The sequence below is a fragment of the Pteropus medius genome, unplaced genomic scaffold, assembly GCF_902729225.1.
Source record: "Pteropus medius unplaced genomic scaffold, Ma_sr-lr_union100, whole genome shotgun sequence".
In the NCBI taxonomy this organism is placed as follows: domain Eukaryota; kingdom Metazoa; phylum Chordata; class Mammalia; order Chiroptera; family Pteropodidae; genus Pteropus; species Pteropus medius.
Genome location: NW_024354875.1, coordinates 24160662 through 24186264, shown reverse-complemented (window position 1 = coordinate 24186264; position 25603 = coordinate 24160662). Strand labels below are relative to the sequence as shown.

General features: G+C 32.4%; 1 protein-coding gene across 8 annotated transcripts in view; it reads right to left on the bottom strand.

Moving 5' to 3' along the window:
- Positions 1-25603, bottom strand: part of TANK (TRAF family member associated NFKB activator) — an 80323-nt gene that overhangs the window by 3390 nt on the left and 51330 nt on the right. For 5 of the 8 annotated variants that reach the window (XM_039855991.1, XM_039855988.1, XM_039855987.1 and 2 more), the window contains 4 exons: positions 24659-24777; positions 6187-6263; positions 5446-5561; positions 883-1463 (listed from right to left, as the gene is read on the bottom strand). In XM_039855991.1, the coding sequence (XP_039711925.1) occupies positions 883-1463; positions 5446-5561; positions 6187-6263; positions 24659-24777 (893 nt within the window). The remainder of the gene's footprint in view (positions 1-882; positions 1464-5445; positions 5562-6186; positions 6264-24658; positions 24778-25603) is intronic. The other 3 variants (XM_039855986.1, XM_039855993.1, XM_039855992.1) reach the window with 3 other exon arrangements.

The window sequence follows — 25603 nt, the reverse complement described above, 5'->3', positions numbered from 1 at the left end:
TATAAGAGTACTTATAAAGCCAAAGGGAATTCATCAAGTTGTTTAAGACAGAGAAATCACGCAAATGTTTGCAAGTTATATAGACATTTACACCAATCTGTATTTTCATGAGTATCTGTTTATTCTAAGAAGTATATATTTTCATTTGCCTTCAGGCATTAAAATTTTTTTTTAAAAGAATCATCCTGTGATAGGACCTGAATAAAAAGGGGTGGTAGGATTTGATTGGGGGACCATGAGTCATCTGCAAGTTTTAGGAATATTAAGCTATTTGATTAAAATCATACATATGCAGAAACAATTTAAAAAATATATTAGGCTGCATGTTCAGTGCCAGATTAGAAACCAAAACCAAAACCAAATCCTACATATCTACATACTATATAATTGAGAATGTAGTAGAAGTATTAGTTGAAAGACAGGTCACTTATTTTGATAAATAGGAATATACGTGCAATTATTTACTTATGAAAAATCATGCATTCTTATAAAGATGAGCATGATCTACACAAACTTTTTAATAGAAAAATGCCATGTGTTTCACAGTATGAAATTTAATAAAGAATCCTATTATAACACTAATGGTAAGTAAAAGAGCTTTTGAATAAGGGACTAAAAAAGTGACACATGCTAGTTATGGATAAAGCTAACATGTATTTTAAAATGTGACATAAATTTTAAAATACTTTATTATAGAGCTTTACCATATTCATCTTTTATAATTTCATGACATTTATTACAGAATCTTTTATTGAGAGCTTAACTTTGGCTAGTCATTAGTTTAAAAAGGATTTCCGATAAACGTGAAAGAGATGCATAGCTGTGCATGTCTGGTAAAATGTGTGTTCACACATAATATATTTGTTAATGCAAAACAGTTACCTGCTGTGGTCCTCGGATAGCTTTTCCTGGGGAATCAAGAGAAGGAAAAAGTGCATCAGATAGGTCCTGAAGTGGGAATGTATTTCCATATAATGCATTATGGTCTCCAGGTGGCAAACACGGAGCTCTATCCAGAGCTGTCCCGACAGAAGTGTTTACAAGATTTGAAGGTTTTGTTTTGTCAGTTGTTTTAAGGTTTTGTATTGCTGAAGCTATGAGGTCAATTCCCTGAATTTCAAATAAAGTTTCTTCTGTTTTAACAAAGTTTCCTGGGTTGTCTCTAAGTTCCATATTAAATTTATCCTGGCACACAGCCTCAGATGTGGCAGGACCAAGAACATTGGGTCTTTCTGGAGTGCTATGCAAGAAAGTAGAGTCACTGTCCATCGGTGGAAACTTGACATTAAATTTAGAAAGTGATTCAATAGAGGTGTCTTCCTCATCTCGGCCCAGTCCTCTTGGTGTGACAGATGTGATGCATGGTGCACCTCTATTTATATCATCTTCAGCCTGAGGCTTAAAAAGCGCTTCTTGTTTATCTGTTTTATCTGTACACTGTATAGGCATCGAGCATTGTGTTTCTACAGGGAAAAGAACACAAAAGGAAAATAGTCACATTCCAATCATTCTTAACAATCTGAATGTTCGATTAGATTTGGACAGATGAGTATTATTTTTCCTACTGGTTTTTATAGCAACTGAAGACAACTGGGATTTTTACATTTGCTACCATTTTACACAGAAATATTAGCAGTCTTCAGCGGGTGAGCTGGAATGTAGCTTATTAGTTACAGTTTAACTGCTTTGTCTTTTCCCAGGTCTTTTGCTGTAAGCTTTGTATCTTGTTCACAGTTCTACTGCTCTACACGTAAAAAACATTTGCTTGTAGTGTATACATTTAAACATTTTGTCAGTAATGGAAGCTGCAACTGTGAGCTTGCTTAGACAAATAAGTTGTTAAAAGGGAAAATCCTTACTAGGCATATCTATATATAAAACAGGTTATTATCCATATGAATTAGGTCATTTATTTCCTCTAATATCACTGTATGACAAAGTATATCACCAATCAATTTAGCTATTGTCTATTCTCAATAATCTACGTGATGGAGTGGTAGTCGGGGGGTGGGAAAGAAGACAGTGGAGGCAAAAGGAGGATGAAATTTTGGGATGTATGTTTAGAAAACTGTATGTGAATATAAGATTTTCTCATCTTATAGATTAAAAAGGCCTCTAGATAACAGGCAGATCTCAGGTACATACTAGGGCCTCTGTAGCTCATTTATCTAGAAGTCACTTATCCCACAAATCCAGTTCTCTAGAACTTAAGCAAAAGCTAAAAAGTAAGTAAACAGAGCTTCTGAGGAGTCAGAATTAGAGCCATAAGCTTCTTAGACATATAAATTTTGCTCTTATTTTCATTTTAGATTTATTCTAATAAGCTTGATGAGGTTAACCAAGCTCATAGCTGGTTAGAAGCAGCAAATTAAAAGGTATGGGTACATATTGCTGAGAGCAGATATACATATCAACAAGAGCTAAAAGCAGGAGAGGAGAGAAGAAAAACGAAAAGGCAGATGTAAGAACTCAGAAAACACCAGTCTAGTGTGGGGCCAACAAGGGCTATATTTCTCAATGCAAACAAAACAACACAAAACAAACAAACCCAGTGATCAAAGCACTCTCCAAGTTGATGATTCTGAGATATCAGAAAAAGGTCGATTATGTTCCACAATGTTACTTCTAGAAGGCAGTGAGGTTGGAGGTTGGTATTTTCATTAAATGGATAAATGGTAAAAAATTTTTTAAATTAGCTCTCTGAAAAGGTAGTCATCAATGAAGCTGTACATTCACAAATGGAAAATTTAACCAATTTCCATGACAATTTAAGCATACAGGATATACAAAGCACCCTGCACAGTCCAGGTTAGTAGGCATTTAACAAATGTCAGTTTCTTTCCCTTCCTCTAGTCTTTGCAGTCTCATGCCACAGCACATTCCAACATGATATTTTTTATTTGGACATGACTGTAGTACAATACAACCAACTTCTTTGGTTCACCCTGTTATATATCTACTGCCTCTCTTTAGTATATAACATCTTCTCCTACTGGATTACAAAAGCCTTGGAATTGCTTTCTTGCCTCTAAATTTATTTCATATTCAATCCATTCTCTACATTGCTTCCCCCCACCCTCCCTTAGTTTTTCTAAAGTACATCTGGTCTTGTTACTTTCCTAATAAAACTTCTTCATGGCTTTCCAAGGCCCTCAGCCCTCAGTCATATAAAACTGTTCATGATTGACTCCTGGTCACCTCTCCATGTTCTTATCTCTCACCATACCTGTTTCACTCTGTCCTCCAACTATAATGAACTTTGTTAGAGCTCTCTAAAATAGCCCTGCTCTCTTATTTTTTGACCTTTGCACATGCTCTGCAGACTGCCTGATGTATACCCTCCTACTACTCTTTGCCTAACTCTTATTTTTCACTTCTTATCTTAAACATGAAGTTTCTCTGGATGGCTCTCTCTGGCTTCCCAAGACTGGTTTAGGCATGATGCATGGATGCTCTGCAGACTAAACACTCTATATTGTATTTGCAAGCATATCTCTCTTTCTTATTAAAGAAGGTTTCTCGAGGTCCTAAACCATGTTTTGTTTTCCATTTATCCCTAGTACCCTTGCCAGTGTCTGGCATATAGAATGCCCTCAATAGATGCATTCTGAATAAATCTGTATTCTCTTCCCTACAGAGCTTAGTGTAATAGTCTACATTTACTAGATAATCTGGGACTAGGAATGGTACAGTAATTGAGAAGAAGCTCAATCTTTAGCAGGATTTCTTTGTACTCTAAGGTTCTTAGGTCCATTAACTCTCAAGTAGTCATTTTCCTGGTAGTAGACTTAAGAATGGCAGGAAATTCTAGGAAACAGTCAGGAAAACCAACTGTTGAGTACCCAATTCTGTAACACCTGAGAAGAAATCTTTTTCCAAAATATTTTTTTCTTTCTTCCCTCTTTTATCTACTACTGTCAGAAGCATAATATTTGATATTTTGGTTTACTTCACTGAAGTCTGTAGCACAACAGAACTAAAACATTTCCAGAATAACGTTGTATTTATTATTTGTGACAGTTATGGTAAAGCTTAAGAATAATGTTAGGAAGCAGTTTCAGTGGGAAAGAAATTGAAGTTAAACACTCAGTGTTCTAGTTGACAGATACATACTCAGATTTAGACCTGTGCAATTTAAAAATGGTCAAAGTATTAAGCCATTGATAACAGGGTAGGGCCAATGAATATATCACCATTCCAATGTTTTGATAAGATGTTGATGTTCAAAAAAGCATGTTTATGAATTCTAGGTGCTACATCTCTATAGCTAGTATATTTTAAGTAAAAATAATTCTTTTACTTCAGAAGTTCTGTCTTTAGTTGGCACAAAAGATCGATCTCTAATAAAAATGACAAAAATTAAGATGGAAAAATTAGAGCCCTTTTGGAGAGGTAGGAGGAAGGGAGGAGAAGCAATAAATTATGTCTTTCTACAAAGATTGTTTTGTTTTTCCAACACCACATTGTGTTCCTTTTCTGAAAATAAAATGACAGTAGTAAGCAAAAAGTGAATTTACACTATAGAATGACTTTTAAATAGCCTAGATATAAGAGCTATAAGAAATGGAAAGTAATCTTTAATTAAAGGGGTGTTAGCACTGCTGCAACATCTTTCAGAGTGAAAACAGTAAATCACGTCTCTTGGGACTTGTATGCAGAAATATCTCAAGTCACAAGACTAAAGGCAAATTTATCATAAGTGATCAGTTTACCTTCCTTTTGTTTACAGAAGTGCTTAGTAGCCAGATTCAATTCCTAGTATTTTGCTATTTATATTGAACTACTCATGCAAACACCAGAAAGCCAGTCTGGGGTTTTAGGGAAAGGTGGAACTTTTAAAAGACACATTACAACACATGTGTACAACACATGTTCCTTTTAAGTGATTTTTTATACTAATACTAAATTTGTACTTTGTACCTCCAACAGAACTGGCCTTCATGAAACAGGTAATGTTTATTTCTCAAATCAAATTACAAGAATCTATCTGTACTGTTCAATTAACTTTCAGGCAGAAGTTAAAAAAAGCCCTAATGTTATAATTTTACTTAGCTTATATATGGTAGTGCAGCTTCAAGGTTGCTTACTAACATAAATTAATGTTTAATAAGACCCCCAAATAGCAACCGAACGCTTTGAGAGATATATCCTATACTTATTTTGTACGTTTTCCAGGTTGAAACTTCTCATTAAGAAGATTAGTAATTATGTCATTCATTTCAATATATATAGTGCCATATACAATAAAGAGAGAAAAAGCCAATTACATAATATAATACACTACAGAACTTAAACAGCACTTACCGATTATAAGCGGTGTGAGATGCAAGCTGCAGAGCCTTAGCCCTTAATAAGCACTTAGAAATGTTTTCACAATCAAAAAGAAATCAATTTCAACCAATAAATACTACCAATAATATTAATATTACATTAAATCAAACTTACCATTTGCAGTGGCTGGTACATTAAGTTTGCTTAAGTGGTCTTTTTGTGCTTTTGCTAGCATGCGTATTCTATGAAATTCTTCTTTCAGATCCCAGAAAGTCTTCTCTATATAACTGCTAAAAATAAATCAATATTTTAAAATGTAAGGCTATAGCTTCAAATATTTTAAAATCAAAATTAAACTTACATGGCATCTTTTTATTACCACAAAATAATTATTGAAAGGTTTTAACTTTTGTTAAACAAATATTTTAAATTCCTAGAAAACATCCTCCTCAAATATTCTAATGTTTGGAGAACCAGGAGAAAAATGAAAAGTTCTAATACATATATGTAATGCAGACTAGCATATCTACTTATTCATATATCACACTTGTGCTGTCTCATTCTCACATTAGAAATTTCAATGTATTGATTTTTGTTCTCTATAAGCATCTTGAATAGAAAATTAAATATTCCTAACTTAATGGTTCGCATTAAGAGCCATCTGTAAAACAATGTGGTCATAATACTTGGTCTATTGAAATATTAGGTCTTTAGAATCTAGTTTTTAGACCCATCTCTGCTATTAACTGTATGACTTATTTAGGTCATTTTAACATGGAAGAGTTTTAGATTGGTCTCTTCTAGTTCTAAGAAGCTGCTATTTTCTTACAATTGCTAACATTTAAAAATATGTAAATAAGAATATATTTTGATATTTATAATTTTTAGATTTGGTGTAAAAGAATACAGAACTACCTTTCATGGAATAAAGGAATGCCAAGACTCCCTGGCGAAGTTTCTTTTCTAGGAGAAGAAATCTCTTGTCTTCTTTCCTTAAAGATACAAAATGATCACCACTTTAAATTGCTTCTAAACTCAAATGAGAATGGGTTAACAGAAAACACATGGAAAATTTATATTCCTCAATGAAAAATAAGTTTAGGTAGCTTGCAGTTCTATCTATAGATCTATATGTATATAACAATATATATAGATAGAACTATACATCTATATAGATAACTATATATCTATAGATCCATATAGATACGTCTGGAAGCTACCTAAATTTATTTAGATATATTTATGGTACAACAGATTTTTTTTTCTTTAAATGAGAACTATCAGGGGAAAGGAAAATGAAGGTAGAACAATAAACAATAGGATGAAGACATAAAGTATTTCTGGTAATTTCTTAAGTTACTGTTTCCAATACTGATAATTCCAAGGAATTTCCTCAAATTTACATATTGATCAAAATTGCTACTCTGATCATCTCAGTAACACCTGATATAACCAGAAACTTTAGGGAGAAAAAAATCGGGTGTGTGTGTGTGTGTGTGTGTGTGTGTACTTCTTTTCCATTATTGGTCTATACATTTAAATCCACGTCTTTGTATTTTGTTATAGTCTTTGCTGAGGAATGCAGCAGTATTAGAGGAAGAAAACCAAGCTACAGCTTCTAAGCATTTAACAAGCATTTTAAAGATACTGTAATTATGTATTTAAGCTACTTTAACACAAGTTCTTGCCTTTCACTCCCACCCTGTGGCTTACATTGGTATTACATTTATTCTGACATTTAAAAGTCAACATTGAAAAACGTGTGATAATCTACTGTATGGTTTAGATTTTTAATATAATCTTCAATCATACATAGAAAACTCTGAGTACCTTATAAAGTTATATGCAAAGATTTTAAGGAGTAATATTATACAATCATAAATTATAATTCAGCCAAAACTGCATAGGTCTTATACAAGTTCAAATTCAAACCAGTGGACATTTATATTTAGTGACTTTTTAGATTTTATTCAATTAAGGTCATTGTATCTATTATTAAAATGAGTGATTTTTACCTTACTGTTTCTTATTATCTCAGTACATCTTTTAATCTTGCTTTTTGAAAAGTTCTTTCAAGTTCTTAGGAATCTATTTGTCCTTTAAGAAAAAGACTTGATGATTTTTGTTTGCTTTTCTTTAAATTAATCTTTTCCAGTTTAATTCAGTTTATTGCTCTACTTTTTCCAGCTTTTTCTAATTAATGTAGCTTTTCTAACTTTTCTGATATACATTCTAACATAATATGGTATTTTCTAAATACCAGTGTTTGGTTAACATTTCTAAAATAGAGTATTACTTCAGAGTAATTAGTTAAAATCTTGGCAACTCGAACAATTTGTGATATTATATATTATGTTGTCAGGTTGAGGTAAAATAAAGATCATTTGCTGCTGCATACTTTGACAAACATTGAGGCCATGCCTTCTGGATTAAAACTGCTTTATTGGTCTTAATAAAGCAGTCACATCAGAAGACATTTTCACATTCACAGTTTGTTTTTAAAAGTGGCAGACAAAGTTGTTTTTTTTTGACAAAGTTTTTATTTAGTGTTATGTGCAATTAGAACACTCAATGGCTTTTAGTGTAGACTAGGAAGAAAGGCAACATTTTAAACTTAGCCAACCATTCAGGATACTACAAAAGTATGAAAACAAACCTTTAAAAGATTATATTGTCTCTCTAAAAAAAAAAAAAAAATCAGAGGTAATACTAAGAGACTAGAAACATTTGACAATTTAATATGTTAAACAAATCATAACAAAATAATTAAATGAATGATTAATCTTGTAAAAATTACTACTAGAAATTCTCAATATGAAAAATTTTATTAGGAGCTAGAAGGAACCAAAAAAAGGAAGTACTCTGTAATTTTAGCCTAAAAATGAAGACAGTTACAGAAAGTAATAAAGACTTTCAATTTTCAAAGCACTGATTTTGACATAAACTAGGAATGACCGTTTCTGATATTAAAGAAGCTTTGAAAACTAAGTGGGGTGGGCAGAGCAGGTGAAGGAAAAGGTAGAAAAAGAATGATAAACCTTTGTTTGGCTTAGCAAATAACGGATGTCAACTTATTTCTGTGATATTTAGATTTGATTACTGGTATGGGTAAATTTATCTGGAAAAGGTTCCTCGGGTGTACTGGCAGGGGGTAAAGGAAATACTTATTGAGGAATATCTAAGGTCTTCAGCTTCTTTGGGGTTAGATATATAGCTCTGCTTACTATTTTTTTGTGTGTTATTATTATTGAAGAAAAGTATTACTGAACGTACGAATACACTACACCTTACGTCCCCAGCATCCCAAGAAAAAATTCAGAAAGGGACCTTTTAACATGTTAGGTCCAAAAAAAAAAAAAGACAAGCAGTTCTCTGACATTTTGAAGTAGGATTTTTCTAGAATGGCTGTAGCATGTTAATGCTATTTTCCATTACAGCAATCTGACACAACTTTCTGAAAATGATCATTTTTTCAAAGGATTTAGGGTTAGTATAATTAATGGCAACTCCAACACTTCCCAGAAACCCAAACTTTCTTTTCAATGCTAAATATCTTAAAGACAATTATTCAGTTTGTTGAGCATCCCAGAGTGTAAGTAAACATTAGAAGCAAATAACTTATATTTTTCTTTCTATTCTCAAATATTATCCTGGTGGACCCTACACTACAGGGAGTTGAAGTTATTGCAACTTCAATAAGAAAGCAAAAGAACTTTGAATATTTTAATTTAGGATATTTTAAACATTAAATCATTCAACAAATGAATTTATCTTGAGGTACTAAAACTTAAAATACTTAACATTATAAACTGTTCCAAGTACTAGTTTGGAAATGCTGAACTTGTGGAATGAATACTGAAATAAGAGTTTTTTACACGTCGTACTTTTCATTTACACTTCTAGTACGGCACTGGATAAATCATTCAACTAAATCATTAAGATAAATTCACTTGAAACAGTTGGAAGATGTTGTGAAATGATTCCTTATATTTCCTTTTATGTGAAATTGGGAGAATTTTGTTTTAGTATATGTAAATCAATTTAAGCTTAATATATGTAAATCAATTTACCCATCTCATAGACGGGTATTATATAAAAAAATATGTTCAAGTGCTATCTGAATAAGCAATGCTATTTAAGAAGACAAAACAAAAAGTGGAAAATATTAGTCCAAAGCTAGGTTTATTCTTAATGCAAAGGTAATGGGAAATGTTTTTTTGCTAGAGTTCAGGATCTGTTAGATATCAACATCTCAAAGAAAGAAATGTATATTTTCCCTAATGCCTGCCTTTTAAAATATTTGGTACTAAAAGTGAAAGTATTCTATTCTTTTTGTAAACCAATTTGAAAAATACAGAAATGATTCACAATAGTTAAGATATGGATTCAACCTAAGTGTCTACTGGTGGATGAATGGATAAAGAAAATATGAATGATTACATACACATATATATATGTGTGTGTATACACACACACGCACACACACACACATACACACACACAGAGGAATATTTTAAGGCTGATTATATCAACCCTAAAAAAGAAAGAAATCTTGTCATTCGAAACAAAGTAGATGAACCTGAAGGATATTATGCTTTGTGAAATAAGCCAGGCACAGAAAGACAAAAAACTGCATTATCTTATTTGTATGGGGAATCTAAAAAAGTCCAATTCATAGAAGCAGAGAATAGAATGGTGGTTGCCACAGGTTTGGGGGTGGGGAACTGGAAAGATGTTTGTCAAAGAGGACAAAGCTTCAGTTATATAAATAAATAAGTTCTGGAGATCCAAAGTATAGCATGGTGACTATAGTTAATACTTCTATATATTATATACTCGAAATTTGCTAAGACAATAAATCTTAAATGTTTTCATCACATTAAAAAATAAAGATAACTGTGAAGTGCTGGGTATATTAATCAGATTGAGTGTGATAATCATTTCATATTGTCCATATATCAAAATATCATGTACTGTAAATATATACAATTTTTATTTGTCAATTATACTTCCATAAAGCTGAGGGGAAAAAAAGAAATGCAATGAAAAAAATTTTTTTTGCAATGAAAAATTTTAATTCAGAATCATGTTTTTTTCTTAAAAATATTAAGCAATTAATGTCAGCAAAATTGAGTTATGAAACTTTTGAATAATAAACTCATTAACACAATATATATTCCTCTCATATGGAAGGAAAGGCTAATACTGAATATCGGTGGTAAGATTTCAATGATACATATTTGAACTATAGTAGTAAATATCACTTTATTCCAATGTTCATATCAAGGATTGCCTCTAAACTTTAATGGAGGTCCCTGCATACAAAAGGAATATTAATTTCAGGTGGCTCAAGCACCTGAGTTTAGCTAATATTTGATTTTGTTTCTGGATGAGGCTTAATAGAATTATGCTTTTAAAACAAACAAAAAAATGTAAACCAAGAAATAAGTTGAGGTGAGACGGTATGAACTAGTAAGAGGAATATAAACTATGGAATAGTTATAAATACCAGTTTGATAAAATTTACTACAGAAAAAGGAAAAATAAACAGTGGAAAAATAAACTGAAAATAAAGATTCACTTATCACTTCCATTTTTGAAACTAAGAATAAAGTGTTGAAGGACAAATTGAGGTCGAATGTTTCCTTACCAGTTTTAGACAGATTGAGACAAAGATGTTACAGATAAATGAAGCACTGAATGTGGCTGAATGAGGGAGAAAGAAAAGGGCTGAGATTGGGAAGAGGTTAAGGCAGAAAATAGAAAAAGAAAATATAAAATAATTTGATAAAAATAAACATAAAAAAGCATAATAAAAAAAGTTTGAAGACAAAAGGTAAATTAAAAAAAAAAACAAGGAAATTGTATTTATACGAATTTATGGCCATGTGACATCTTCAGTTCTCTCACCCTCATTAACATTACTGAACAAGTGAAGCAAGAGGAACACAAGTCCTAGAAGCCTTGTCTGTTCACGTGATGCAGTGTGCTAGGCAAACCCACTGCCAGTTTGGGAGCAAAAATGGGATCCATCCCAGAGTTGTAAGGGAAATGGCAAGAAAATAAACAATGTAAAAATAAAATTAAATACCCCAATTACTTCCAAGTTCTTTACAGGGTTCTGGTTTAATATATCTGCGCCCCTCCCCCCCCCCACCCCCAACCTCTATCAGTTCAATGTTACGATAAAACATTCTTTTTGAAAAGTTAAAATCCTTTACCAGTACTGCCACAATTACTATAATTTCAATTCTATGAAGTTAATTTGAAGCAGAGTGAGATTAATACTTTCCCATTGTCTGTCTTTTGAATCTTTCACCTTGTATTAAGTTCCTTTTGCATATATCTTTTTGAATTTATTTTCTTAATAGGAAGAAATATCTAATTGTGGGGATGCCTTTTTGCATGAAATAGAAAATGAATAACTTAAATGACCAATTTTAAAAAGTAAGGTTTCCCATAATCCCCTCATCCCTTCTCCAAATACTACATTTGAAATGCATGGAAAATCTTTTCCATTAAGCACAAATTTTGTTATACCATCAGCATGGTGAACAGAAAATATCTTCGTGAAAATAGTATTACCTAGGCAATTTGCATGTTTTATTTAACTTAACCCACATAATCTTGTGAATTAAGTACTTCCATTTGATTTTAAAGTTTGCTATAGTAATAAGGCTTTGGAGAAGTCTAATAGTTTGTCTACAAGTCCAGGAGGTGGAGTAGCTCCAATTAGAACCCAGGCTCTTAATTTCTCAGGCACAGGGCTTGGCTACTGGAGAAGCAGAGTAGTGCAGTTATCTAGCATGGTGAGGAAGATACACAATGGTAACATTTACGCATTGCACCAATGCAAAATAATTTTAAGATTCTAAAACCTGTCTGTCATACAACAAATATATTTCTCACTGAGGAGTAGTTATAAGCCAAGTTTTGCTATTTAAATATTGCCTAAGAAAAAAACACTTTGGTATGACTTTTTTTGTGTGTGTGCTCAAGAATGTCCAAGTAGAAACTGACATCCAAAAATAACCTAGATAGATAGATAATCTTTCAAGTCCTGCCAAACCAGTTCATTTGTTGACAGAGGCAATTTGGCAATAGTTTCTTAACCAAAATCTCATAGTATAATTATTTCTCAAACTTGCTATTAGAAGTTAACCATTTGACACCATGACAACGGAGTATCTTATTGTTAAATCTATCCTCTCAAAATCTTAATTCTTTTCCTTGCTTTCCTAATAATCTCCTAATAGAAGAGTGGGCACAGTTATAGCTGATTTAAAATCCTTGTCTGACAATTTCACTATCTGGAACATCTCAGGGTTGGTATCTGTTCCCTTGAAAATGGGTCACATTTTCTTGACTCTCCATATGTTGAATAATTTTGGACTCTACCCTGAATGTTGTAAATATTTTGTTGTGGAGACATTACGTTACATGGTGCCAAAGAGTTTTTTGATGTTTCTATTTTTGCAGGCAATTAAGTTGGTTAGGCTCAGACTCCAAACCGCTACTCCTCTGAAGAGTAGATGTTCATATTTTGGTTCAGTCCTTTAAGCCTCAGCTGCAAACTGGTTTGTTTGCCTCATACATCCATAGATTCAGGGGATAGCCAGAGACTTGGGCTGAGTTTAAACATAGAACTTAGGGCTCTCTTCTGGCTCTCTCTTCTCTGTGGCTCCTTCCCTCACTCTCTGGTGACCATGGTTATTCTGGGCTCATTCTCTCCTGGTTCTTCCAGCCAGAATTATGGTGGGCTTTCTATTGGAATTTTAGCCACTCCAACTGCGGCCACCCTTAAACAAAATCAGAGAAAACTGGGAATTTACTCTGAGCCATTACTTGCTCTACATTTTGACTCTCCTCCAAAATGTGAAAAGTTCAGCCTCCAAAGCCTTCAGGTAGTTGTTTTGTATGTTGTACGGTTTGATCAGGTTCTCCCCCTTGAATTTTTTTTTTTTTGCTAGTATAATATTTTTCTTTCAAGTTTTAGTATTTTCATTGGTCCTTCTTCATTCTAGGCCATAAATGTGGGTATTCACTAAGGTTCAGACATGGGTATACTGTTCTTCCCTCACTATACACCCTTGTTATCATTCATTCTCATGTCTGTTGAATATTCATCCCTAAAGTCTGTATCTTTAGGCTCACCCTCTCTCTTGATAGCCACTCTCAATTCTCTTTTGATCTAAAACATTTTCACTTGTTCTGCTGTCTACTATAGACCAAGTTTTAAAACACAATATAACCACTGTTTCCTCAAGTCTGGTTCACACTTCTAATCTTTATTTCCCTTTTTAAATGTAAAACCATCCTCTTTAGCATCAAAAAATCTAAGGCAAGACAAAACCTTAAAGAAACTGACATTAGGCTTTCCTAGAATAGTAAAATCCAAAACAAAACTGGGGGTCTGACAATAGGCTACCAACTTTTTATTTTGCCAAGAAAGAAGTTAGTCAAAACAACTACCTACCAAGATCTGTTATTGTCTTCTTGTCAAAAAGGGAAAGACATTTATCAAAAAAAGCAGATTCGGCTTTAAAAAAATGTTATCACTTTGTTCTCAGGACAAGATGAAAAGCAAAAGCTAGGGAGAGGAATGGGGACTCCGAGGCTGCAGCATGGGGAAAGAGGAGGAAGAGACAATGTTTAACCAGCAGTGGAAAGAAGGAAAGTAAGATTTACTGTGGCCATTTGGCCAACCAGCAGAAATACATTCCAGATGATACTTTCAGGGAATATGGACAAGTCAGTGACTCCCTGCAGCACTATTTGGATGAAATGTACAGGGAAACAAGTTAAACAGTGAAGAGCAGTTAGGGATAAAAATAAGAGTGGGTAAACCCATTCAATGAGGAATCACTTAGATGAAAACTGAGTTGAAATATAAAAATCACACTGCTACTGATAAACACAATGGAAGAGAGAAAACAAAAGATATCCACCTCAGAAAAACTTGGTTTTCCAAAAGGGACTTATTAGAGAAGAAAAAACAAATCACAGGTTAATGATATACAGAATACCTGGGATATACTTTATAAGAGTTTAATTAAAATTTTAGGATATATCTATATCTTAGAGCAAAATATCAAGTGTTTGTAAAGATGTATAACTAGCAAAGAAAAAAATCTTTCAGGGAAAAAGTCAGCTTTCATAACATAGCAAGACTACCTAAACAAGCAACAGAGCAGCTCAGAGAGCATAAAACGTTAGGTGCAAATGAAAATTTAGGTGAGCCTTCTTTTCCACCTCCCTGCCAAATTCTCGCAGTATCTTAGAGGGGACTACAAATCCAGTAAGAAGTTGTTAAATACAATATTGGGAAAAGTGCTAGCTACAGATTCTGTGGTTAAAGGAAGCTAAGCAGTTTTCTTACTATTGATTTCACATTCTTGTGCTTTTAAAAATGACCAGGGTACACAGCATGTAGGCACCACACTATCTTTCAGCAGAGTTTGCTCTGGGCTTAATGTAGTAAGTATAGATAAGTAACCAGGAGTAATTTACAGGCATCGTGATTTAAAGTATAAAGATGTAAAACAATTAATTATCCGACAAGTGTGAAAAGGACTGATGAGCAAGCAATTTGACCTTCATGCATAAATAAAGGTTCCTGAGGAAATGCTAGAATATTCTGAGCATGATATATATATATATATATTTTTTATATATATATATATATTTTTTTTTCAGTAGGATGAAAAGCAAATAACTTACTGAGAAAAAGGCAACATGATTTTTCTAACAGGAAATTATAATCAAGTAAAACCAGTGGTTCTCAAAATATAGTCTAGGAACCCTGGGGGTCCTGAGAACCTTTCAAGAGATCCACTGTTACGAGCTAGAATCTGCATGGGCCCTAAGCGTCACTGCACATTTTTGCTGTGCATGCCAAAGAATACAAGGCCTGGGACATTTCTCAGAGTTCTGTTTGTACATGGGCAAACTTGAAAGATGAGGTATCATGTTTCCCTCCTGGACAACAAACAGGCTGCTTACTGCTTGCTATAAAATGGTGAGGTTCCCAAGCTCAATGTTCCTTTCCTTTAATGCAACCACTGATGTCCAGGCATCCATCTGGGTCTACTATGTCACCCTGTAGATGAGACCAACACAAATATAATGCTCTTGTTGCTTGCTGTGTTATGAATAATAAAGACTTTTTTCTCTGATCCAGGAGTCTTATGTCTTCTTCCAGCATCCATGGAGCAGGAACTGGTTAACTTATTTGCTTGTAAGTAGAGTAAAATCAAATTCCAGACCCTACAAGCCATGGGGTCGACTATTATCACTATTAGTTGTTATTTGCTTATTTTTTTATTACTATGTTGGCACTTACACTGACAATGCAAAATCAAATGTGAGTAACTGTTGGTGCCTGAGTATGTCCAAGGCCATGGTACCAAACTGCAGTTACTGTATTCATAATACCACACTCAGTAAAAAAAAAAGGCAGCCAGTTTTACTTAAGACAGTCCTTGATAAAACAGTAAAGATTATTAATTTTATTGAATGTAATCCCAAGTTAACATTCTTTTAGTATTCTGTGTGACAAAATGGGAAATATACACAAAAGGCTTCTATTTCATATTGAAATAAAAGGGCTGTCTTGGGAAAAAAGCATTTGTGCAATGAATGGTTTGAATTAGAAGATGAACTAGTCTCTTTTTTTAATGGAATGCCATTTTCACTTGAAGGAGTGACTGACACGCAAGCTATGGTTATTCAGACATTTTCTCTAAAGCAAATGAAGTTAGCCTTTCATTTTTTAAAAAATAACAAAAGATTTGTAGTCCATGTTTTTACGTGAAAATTAAAACGTTGAAAAACTTGTTCCCATTATAGTAAGCTTGACAGTTGTCTGATACTTAAGACTTTTCTGATAAGATCAGTGATAATGTTAAATGTGATTTTAAACTATATTATGAACTAAGTCAATATGTGAAAGATCTGCAAAGCTCAGTGAACCACCATTTTCCAAATGAACAATTCATAATGTTACAAAATCATACATCAGTAAAAGATACATTCAAAGTACAAGACAGATCAATGGCTTTTAATATAGCAGAAAAGTTCATTAATTTTAGCTTTTATACAGTAGCTAACACCTAAGAAACTACTTACTGAGTTTTGATGTAGTATCAAAGAAGAATATTCATGATTTCTGAAAAGGTTATTAAAATACTCTTCCCTTTCCCAACTACATATGTGTGAGGCTGGATTTTTCTTCATATAGTTCAACAAGAAAAACAACAAAACAAAACAAAACCCCCACAACATATCACAACAGATCAATGCAGAAGCATTTTGTAATACTGAAAAACAAGTATCTTCAAAACAGATTTTGAGAACTTTTAGGATGACAGATTATATTAATAAGAGAAACAAGATTGTTTTGAGGGGCTAGTCCTATTACAAAGGTTGAGAGAATAGCCTTTTGTGCCTTGGTCAAGAGAAATCAGGGCTGAATAGAATATACAAGCTCTGTTTCGTGGGTTCTGGAGAAGAGAAGAAAAAAGAAAAATGGGAAATGTGAAAAAGGGTATAATTGGGAGAAATAAGGAGAGAAGAGCTGCACTAGAGATACTCAAATTTCCTTAGAAGTTGGGGAAGAGAATTTAAAAGTGATATGCCACTTCTCATTTTCTTCTCTCCCCAAAAATTATTTCCAGTATTATAACAAAGCAAAAATCCCAAAATGATGTACGAAATTAAAAAAGAGACCCACAATAGGAAAGGGTTAGGATCAATTAATAATTTAGATCTGAAAACAAAATTTCTACAACAGAAATTTCAATGTAAATATTAAAATGCTTTGGATGTCAACATATATTTTTCTTAGTTTGTGATACATTTATTACAGCACTTTGCAGAATACTCTGAACTTTAATGAATAAACTGGTTAAAAATAATTTTTTTCCTTTTTATTATTATTCTACCAGAGAGTCTATAAACAAAGACTAATCTCCAAAGAGGAATAAAATAAAGGTTATATATAAAAATAAGGTATATTTGATCCAGTCTCTAGAAACAAAACCAGGGGGAATAGGACATTTGCTCTAACTGAAAAGGCAAAGTGCTACACCACACACACACACACACACACACACACACACACACCTGTGGCAGCTGTATCGCGCATACAGCAATCCACCACCCCCCGCCCCTTCTCCAGTCTTCTGTAAGCCCCAGCCTAGGTTAACATGGGCCAATGTACAGTGGGCACAATCACAATCTCTATCTAATAAAAGGTGATAAAAAGAAAGAAAGTAGCATTAAAACAATACAGGGACAATTTTTTTTTACAAAGTTGAGTAATAAACATAAACAGTCAAATTTATTGCAAGTTCCTCTCTTAGGAAACGTACTGGGTTTAGATGACGTAAACCTGATTTAACTTCCCCACAGAAATCACTTGGTAATTAATTTTCACTAATGGTCTAATTTCCACCTTTTGTTCAAATGATGAAAAACATATTTATCATCTACCTATATACTATACTCTTTTAAAGCTTTTTACAATATATAGCAACTTAACAAATAAATATAGTTTAAGAGAGACTTACAATAGAGAAAGTATCTAGAGTGTTCAGAGAAGCTATGGGGGCCTAAAACTCAGATGGAGATCCCTAAGTGGGAGCTATACCTGAAGTCTGGAGTATATAAGAGATGAACAGTTCAAGGATGGGGACGGCACCCAAGTCCTAGACTTGTGAGGCTAGTATTTTATAAGCTACAGAAGGCCAGAAAGCAGAACAAGGTTAAAGTTCATACACTGCCTGCTGGAACTGTCATACATAATAATTGGAGTAATTCACAATGGGTAAATGGCTCTCACTGAAGGACTGTCTATAGAATAAAGTAACAAAAAGGTAAGGAGCACCTTTCCCTCTGAAGCCATGACTATGTCACTTAAAAAAGGTTCTAGTAAATGAAATTGCTCTTTCAAACCCCTCAGTTTTAGCCTTTAGTTTATATAGTGTTCTCCAAAGTAGCCTGGAATAATTTTGGTTCTTGTCTACAAATTATTCTTTTTCCATTAAAATCTTGTAGACAATTAAGTTTACACATCTATTCATACATTACCAAGATAATGGTAAATAAGAATTTTTCTTTTCCTTACTTGAACTAAATGTTGAGCCTGTGCTCAAGCCTACCTTGAGGTCATTGGGAATTGCTATTCTTAAAATAAAGTCCTAAGTTTTATCTGTGCATAAAATTATAATTAGGATTTCATTTTGTCATATAATTAGAACTTCACATTGTCTTATAGTGCTTGCTAATTGCTTTGGGTCTCTAAATCTTTGTTTCTCCAACCAGATTGTAGCTTCTTAAAGGAGATGGATCTTGTCTCACTTTTTTTTTTTTCTTTTGGTATTCCTGTCAATGACAAGCAAGGCTAGGCAAATAGGAGGAGTTCAATAAATACTTCTTGTCTCAGTGATTGACAGGTGAATTTTTAGACATCAGCTTTCTTCAAACGTGTCAGAGCATCTATATTTACTTGCAATTGCCAGGTACAGCACATAATTTCCTTAATGTCAGCACTGATGGCAGCTCCATGGCTACATCACTGTTTTACTATTCTAAACCTACAAAATCTTTTCTGCTTCTCAAAGCTACCATATACCTGCTGATCTAATCAGTATGATAGCTACATTAGAAATTTGCTAACTGTCTAATTAATATTTTTTAGTAATAATGGCATTCTTTTATTTTTAAACTTTTCCTTAAAGCATATAACTTAGATAAAAAAGATACATATAAAGAAAAAATTAGAAATAAGTATAGAAAATCAAAAATCAAACATAAAATCAGCTCTTTTGACACATGAACATATAATCTCTATTTTAAAAGTTAAAAGTTGAAATAGACTCACACTATATTTACTTTGTATCTTGGATCCTAGAATCTGAAATAACTTTACAACATTTAATAATTCTATTTCGGTTATTAAATCAAGACTTTAAACCAGAGGGCAGGGACAATATCTCTGTTCTTCCGGGGGCTGGCAGTGTCAGGTACAGAGCAGTTTAGTTACTGAATGAATGAGTAAACAAAATTTATCAATATCAACAAATTCTTTTATATAGTCTATATTATTGATATCTATATATTTTCCTGCAACAAAATACCCTAGACTTTTGTATAACTGCCACACACACAGAAAAAAAGTAGGACGGAAAGATGAGTTAAGCCCTAGACACCCAGGACAGCATTTACTTTGGAAACTGAAGTGCTTCCCAGAAGCAGTATTATAAAAATCTCTTACTTCTAAGATCATAAAAATGATCCAGTATATTACAACCCTAGTTTTAAAAAAGTAAATTAAACAATGCCAATTTATATTTACATTAAAATGTAACATTTGTTATTTAAATAACTGCTAATATACAGATGATGTACTATAGAATTTGTAGACTTGAAACCTATATTATTCTATTAACCAACGTCACTCTGATAAATTTAATTAAATTAAAAAGCTATAAATGCATTTTAGTTATAATCTACTGAGATTTGAAACAAAAAAAATAACTGCCATCATGACATTTGTTACTATGTCTGATAACGGTGTCCTACAAACAAGAGATAATAGTCTTTGCCAAAAATAAGTGTGTGCATTTTTGTGTTATTTGATTTCATATATACAAATATTTTTAATTTTTAAAATTGGTTATAAAAAAGAATTAGCAATAATATGCAACTGTTTCTTGGTTCTCTAAACCACTGCTTAGCCAGTTTCCTCTGGAAAGTCTGTATTCATATTAGGACTTTTGAAATTGTTAAAATGATAAGTTATATTTCCTTCTACTGAGAATAATGATAGGATTCAAGTAGTAGAATTCGCTATTAAATTCTGCCAACCTCCTTTACCTTTCATTAATATTTATCATATGGTAAATTAAATACTAGGTCCTCCAATACACCCTTGATCTTTGGTTCCCTCTTCTGTACACCACAATCTACAATCCCTATGATGCTTTTAAAATATGTTTACAAAATCTTTGATATTCTTCCTTTCAAGAGGAGGAGCTATTTCCTTGTCTCTGGAGAACTCAGTGACTTATTTCTAATGAAAAGAATAAAATGGAAAGGAAGGTATGTGATTTTAAAGACTAGATCATAGAAAGCACTGTGGCTTCCTCCTTGCTCTCTCTCTTGATCTTACTTTCTTACTTTGAAGAAGTTATCTGCTAGGTTGTGAAAAGAGGTCCAGGTGGTGAGGTCTCCTGCCATTAGTCACATGAGTATACCATCTTAGAAGTGGATCCTCCAACCTCAGTCAAGCCTATAGATAACTGAAGCCCTTGCCCACTTCATGACTTCAGTCACATGAGAGTCTGAACCAGCTAAGTCACTCTCAAATTTCTGACCCACAGAAACTGATAGTAAATATTTGTTAAGTTTTTAGGTAAATTTGGGGTGCTTTGTTACATAATAGATATATATGATATACGACTTGATAGATAATACAATGCCCCCTTTACCAAAGTCATATCTTGTCAAGGAAGACAGTGCGTTCTACTATGGTGAACAAGAGGTGAAAGTTTTCCATTAAACTGAGTACTTCTCTAATGTCTCTAAACTATAAGCAGAGTACTAAGGGAAGGCCAATGATACAAGCTCTGTTATCTTGACTTCTTGATGTCTTTTACAAGTCAAAGCATTCTTGCATGCTGTTTGTGTAGGATTAGCATGAATGGAGGCTGAACTATAAATTTCGTGTTTTCTAATAAAATTTTCTAAAAGGGTCTCTTTCCTTTCAACATAACGCTATCCTCTACTCTCTGTCTCATTCACCGAGGAGGCCATAGTTGCCATTTGCCATAATGTGCATGGGTCTTACCCCTCTCAAATATTCTAACCAAATTTGAAGCAAAATAAATAGTCTAAAGAAAACAAACCCTCAAACCACCCACCAAACAGGAGGAAGAAAGAGTGGTTAGTAGTAGCTTCCTTCTGTTACTGGTTCAAAGCATTCCTATTAATGTACTAATTCATTACAATTGATTGGAAAAATGATTTCCAGAAATCAATTCATTTTTGAGAAGACTTATAAAAGTATATTAACAATAGAAAAAAATAAATTATACCATTATCTTATCTATTTCTGCATATTGCCTTCTAGTTCTTGTCTTATATGCAGATGCATACTTTTACAAAATTGAAACCAATCAATACAAATTTTTTTCATTTTAGAAAAACTCTAATATATCCAAATCATTCAAAGATTTTTTAGAGAAGGATTTTACTTCTATTAGCTAATAGTGAATTTAATTATAAGTCAATAAGTATAGATCGACATAGGCCAATGAAAAATTTTAATTTCAATTGCTTGATTGGCCAGTATTTTTCTAAATTAGACCTAAATTTTTACAATGAATATACAGCCAGCACTTTGGATCTATATATACAGTGGAAGATGAGAAAGCTAAAATTCAAGACAGTTGCTTTTTATTTTTACTAAATGGTTACAGAATAAGAAGACTGAGTTGATGAGCTATTCAAAGTATTAAATATGTGGCTGTCACATAAATCTTTCCCCTATTAGTAAAGATAATTAAGAGAACTCACTAAATTTTGACTTATTTCTTACTAGGAGCTTTCTACTTTTTTCTCTTAATGTCGGTCCACAAATGAAGCTACAATTGATGTAACATTAGTAATTCTTTGTAAATAAGCTATCTCTGACATGATTTCTATTACTTATCCTTAATTTCAGGCTAGGTACCTAAATATATATTTTATAGATAAAAGGCATCTTACAAAATTCAAACAAATGTAACTAAAAATGAATTCTGTTGAAGGTTCCTTTTGAATATTTACTGACTGAAAAATAAACTAAAACTTTCATAAATAATGAAATTAACCAATTTTAAAATAAACTAAATTATTGACATATCGTAGTCTTTCACATCATCCCTTTTGTTCTAACCAAGACTATTTTCAAAAATACCTTCAATATATTTTGAACTAGAGATATTATCTTCAGAGAAACGTTATAACTAGAATAAATATAAGAACTCTGATTAAAAATTAATGGTAAATAATGACATTTAGAAGTCCTTGAAAAAGGAAAAGGGACTGTAAATATTGTTTACTTAAGCATTAAATTTATGTCAGCATTTTATAGCAGTTCAATGATTTTGTAATGTACTATATAGACCGAATCATAAAACTGTATTTTAAAAGTCATAATTGTACTTCTGGGTATTTATCAAAAAAACAAAAAAAACCAAAAAACCCCAAAAAATCCAAACAGTAATTTGAAAAGATTTATGTACCCCTATGTCCACTGCAGCGCTATTTACAATAGCCAAGATATGGAAGCGACCTAAGTGCCCATCGAAAGATGACTAGATAAAGAAGTTATGGTACATATACAATGGAATATGACTCGGCCATAAAAAAATGAAATCTTACCATTTGTAATGACATAGATGGACCTAAAAGATATTATGCTGAGTGAAATAAGTCAGACAGAGAAAGACAAATGATTTCACTTATATGTAGAATCCAAGGAACAAAATAAATGAACAAACAAAATGAAAACAGACTCATAGATACAGAGAACAAACTGGTGATTGCTAGATGGGAGGGAGCTCGGGGGGCTGGGTAAAAAAGAAGAAGGTATTAAGAAGTACAAACTACTAGTTATAAAATAGTCACGGGGATGTGGAATATAAGGAATAGAGTCAAAATATTGTAATAATCATGTATAGCGCCAGGTGGGTACTACTCTAATCAGGGGGATCACTACATAAATTATATAAATGTCTAACCATTGTGCTGCACGGCTGAAACTAATATAAAATAAAATTCAATTAAAAAAAAACTTTAAAAAAGTCAGAATCATTGTTTCTGAATTTCATCTTTTGCAAAATAAACCTGAACGTATTCCAGTGCCATGGTTTCTTGTATTTATCAGCATTTTAAGATAAATGGAAATTGGAGTGGGGGTGAAGAGTCAAATAAAAAAAGCCGAGTGAGTCAAATTAAAAAAAAAAAAAATTTTGAATTAAAAAATATGAACTGAGAGATATGATAAGAAACTTTTCTTTCTAAAATTTTCATTTATAGAAAGTATCAAAATAGAATTTTTCAGATTTGATGTTAAATAAAAACGTTAAGATAGTCTTAATTATGAGATCAATAACAGATTAACCCGACGCACAAAGCTAAAATCTACATTTAAGAGGAAAGGAGGAAATAAAGCACTCTTGACTTAATTGGTATTATAACTGTTAAGAGTCTTCATTTGTTAGATCTTATTTTACTCAAAAGCTGTTTCATCCCACTAAAATCCAACTCATCTCATTTAAAGAATTCTTTTTAAACATAAAATTTAAATGATTCAGAATAACATGGAGAATAACATGTACATCTAGATATTCACTACCTTGATTTAAGAAGTGGTAACATTCAGCCATATTTAAGAACTTTTTGGTTTTTTTTAAAAAAAAGATATAGATACAACTGAAGCCTCCTTTATCGCCTTCCCAGAATCAATCTCTTTTCTCCTCAACTGTAGAGGTGATCATTTTTCTAAAGATGTGTACCCCTTCTATCTATGTTTTTGTACTTTTACTACATATCTGTTTTTATGAACCATGTCATACCGCTTATGTTTGAAAATGTACATAAATTATTCCTATTTTGTCATTTTTAAATTTCCATTTTTTACTCAATATTTTTTAAAAATCTAGGAATATTAACATATAAATATTTATTTAAATTTTTCTAAAGTGTTTTATTGCAATGATGTAGCATTCTGCTACTGATGGATATTTAGGCTGTTTCTGATGGATGTTAGGTAGTATATCTTTGTATCTGTCTCTTTGCAGATAGGGAATATTCTTTTCTATATTGTTTCAATGAAGACTTTTCCTTAAGCTGGTTAGGTGGATTTTTTTTTGGTTTAATTTAAGCACAGGCAATTGAGGAAAAAACTAGAATTCTATTTTCTAATCCAGGTACATCTGTGTCTTAATAGCTATTTTAGCTTGATCTTTTATTTCTTTATTAAATGCTGGTGATATCAAAAAGAGAACACTAAAAATATGAAACCTAAGCTTTTATTTTATTTGGAAATATTGCTTCTACTTAGAAACATGTAAGTTGTTTAAAAGAACTTCTGTTTAGAATTTCAGTGGCAGGTCCATCTCAGGAAAATAAAATGAGGAAGATGTGTTATGTATCAGCATTTGAATGTTGCTTTTTTGCAGAAGCAATGTTAGGGTTAAAAAGAATCTTATCCACTTTCTCCCCCATTCCTGCCCACCCAAGTTATGACAGAATACTGACTAAATAATACAGGAAGTCTGTGGAACCTAATTTCTCATTCTTTATGTCCTTTAGGGAATAAGCCAGCAGTGCAGTCTACCTTTGATTCTTTTTCTCTTGGTATTCCCAATTTTACTTTATCATGTGGCTGATCAAGAGTCAAATTATTCTTCCTTGCTTCACTGTCTTCAAGCAGGGGAACAGAGCCATAACCATTATCTGTAAAACAAAACCCTCTTGGACATAAGTAGGAAAACTTTGTTTCTGCTACTACTTGGAAAACTAAAAAGACTACAAACCCAAACCCCTAATTTTAAAGAGTTATTAAATTATAAATTTTAAAAATTCTTTAGAAAATACTTACTTTGATAACTTAGATTTGGCCATTCAGATTTTGGCATATTTGCTTGCTATTCCCCTCCACCACCCCCCAAAAAACACACAAAGCCCTTACTCTAACAAAATTAGTGGTATATAAAATATATAGAATTTAGAAAACTAGAATTATGTTCTTTGCAGCTTAACCATCGGCAATAACAATTAAACTTTGATTTAAGTCACATTTTTAGGTATGCATTTCTTGTTTAAGATAATCATTTGTATAACTACTAGAAAATGCAGACATGTTAAAAAGAATAAAAAATAAAGCTGCCCGCAATTTTTATCATCTGTGAATTATTCCTGTTAACATTTTGGCTTATATTTTATCAGACTTTTTCTTTTCTTATACATATAAATTCACACAATAATTTCTTTTGCACAAATAAAACTTATTTTTATATTGTGTTTTGCTCATTTTGATATATATCATGAGTACATGTCATGTTAGTAAGTTAATCTATTATCATCACTTTTCTTGGCTACCTAGCTGTTCATTATTTGAACGACTATAATTTATCTGTTAGACATTTCTTTATTTTTAGTTTTTCCATTTTTAGACATTTTGCTGTGATGAGCATCCTTGCATACTTATCTTTGAGTACTTGAGCAAATATTTTCTTATGATATATTTTAGAACTTAAATTTTTGGTTTAAAAGGCAGACA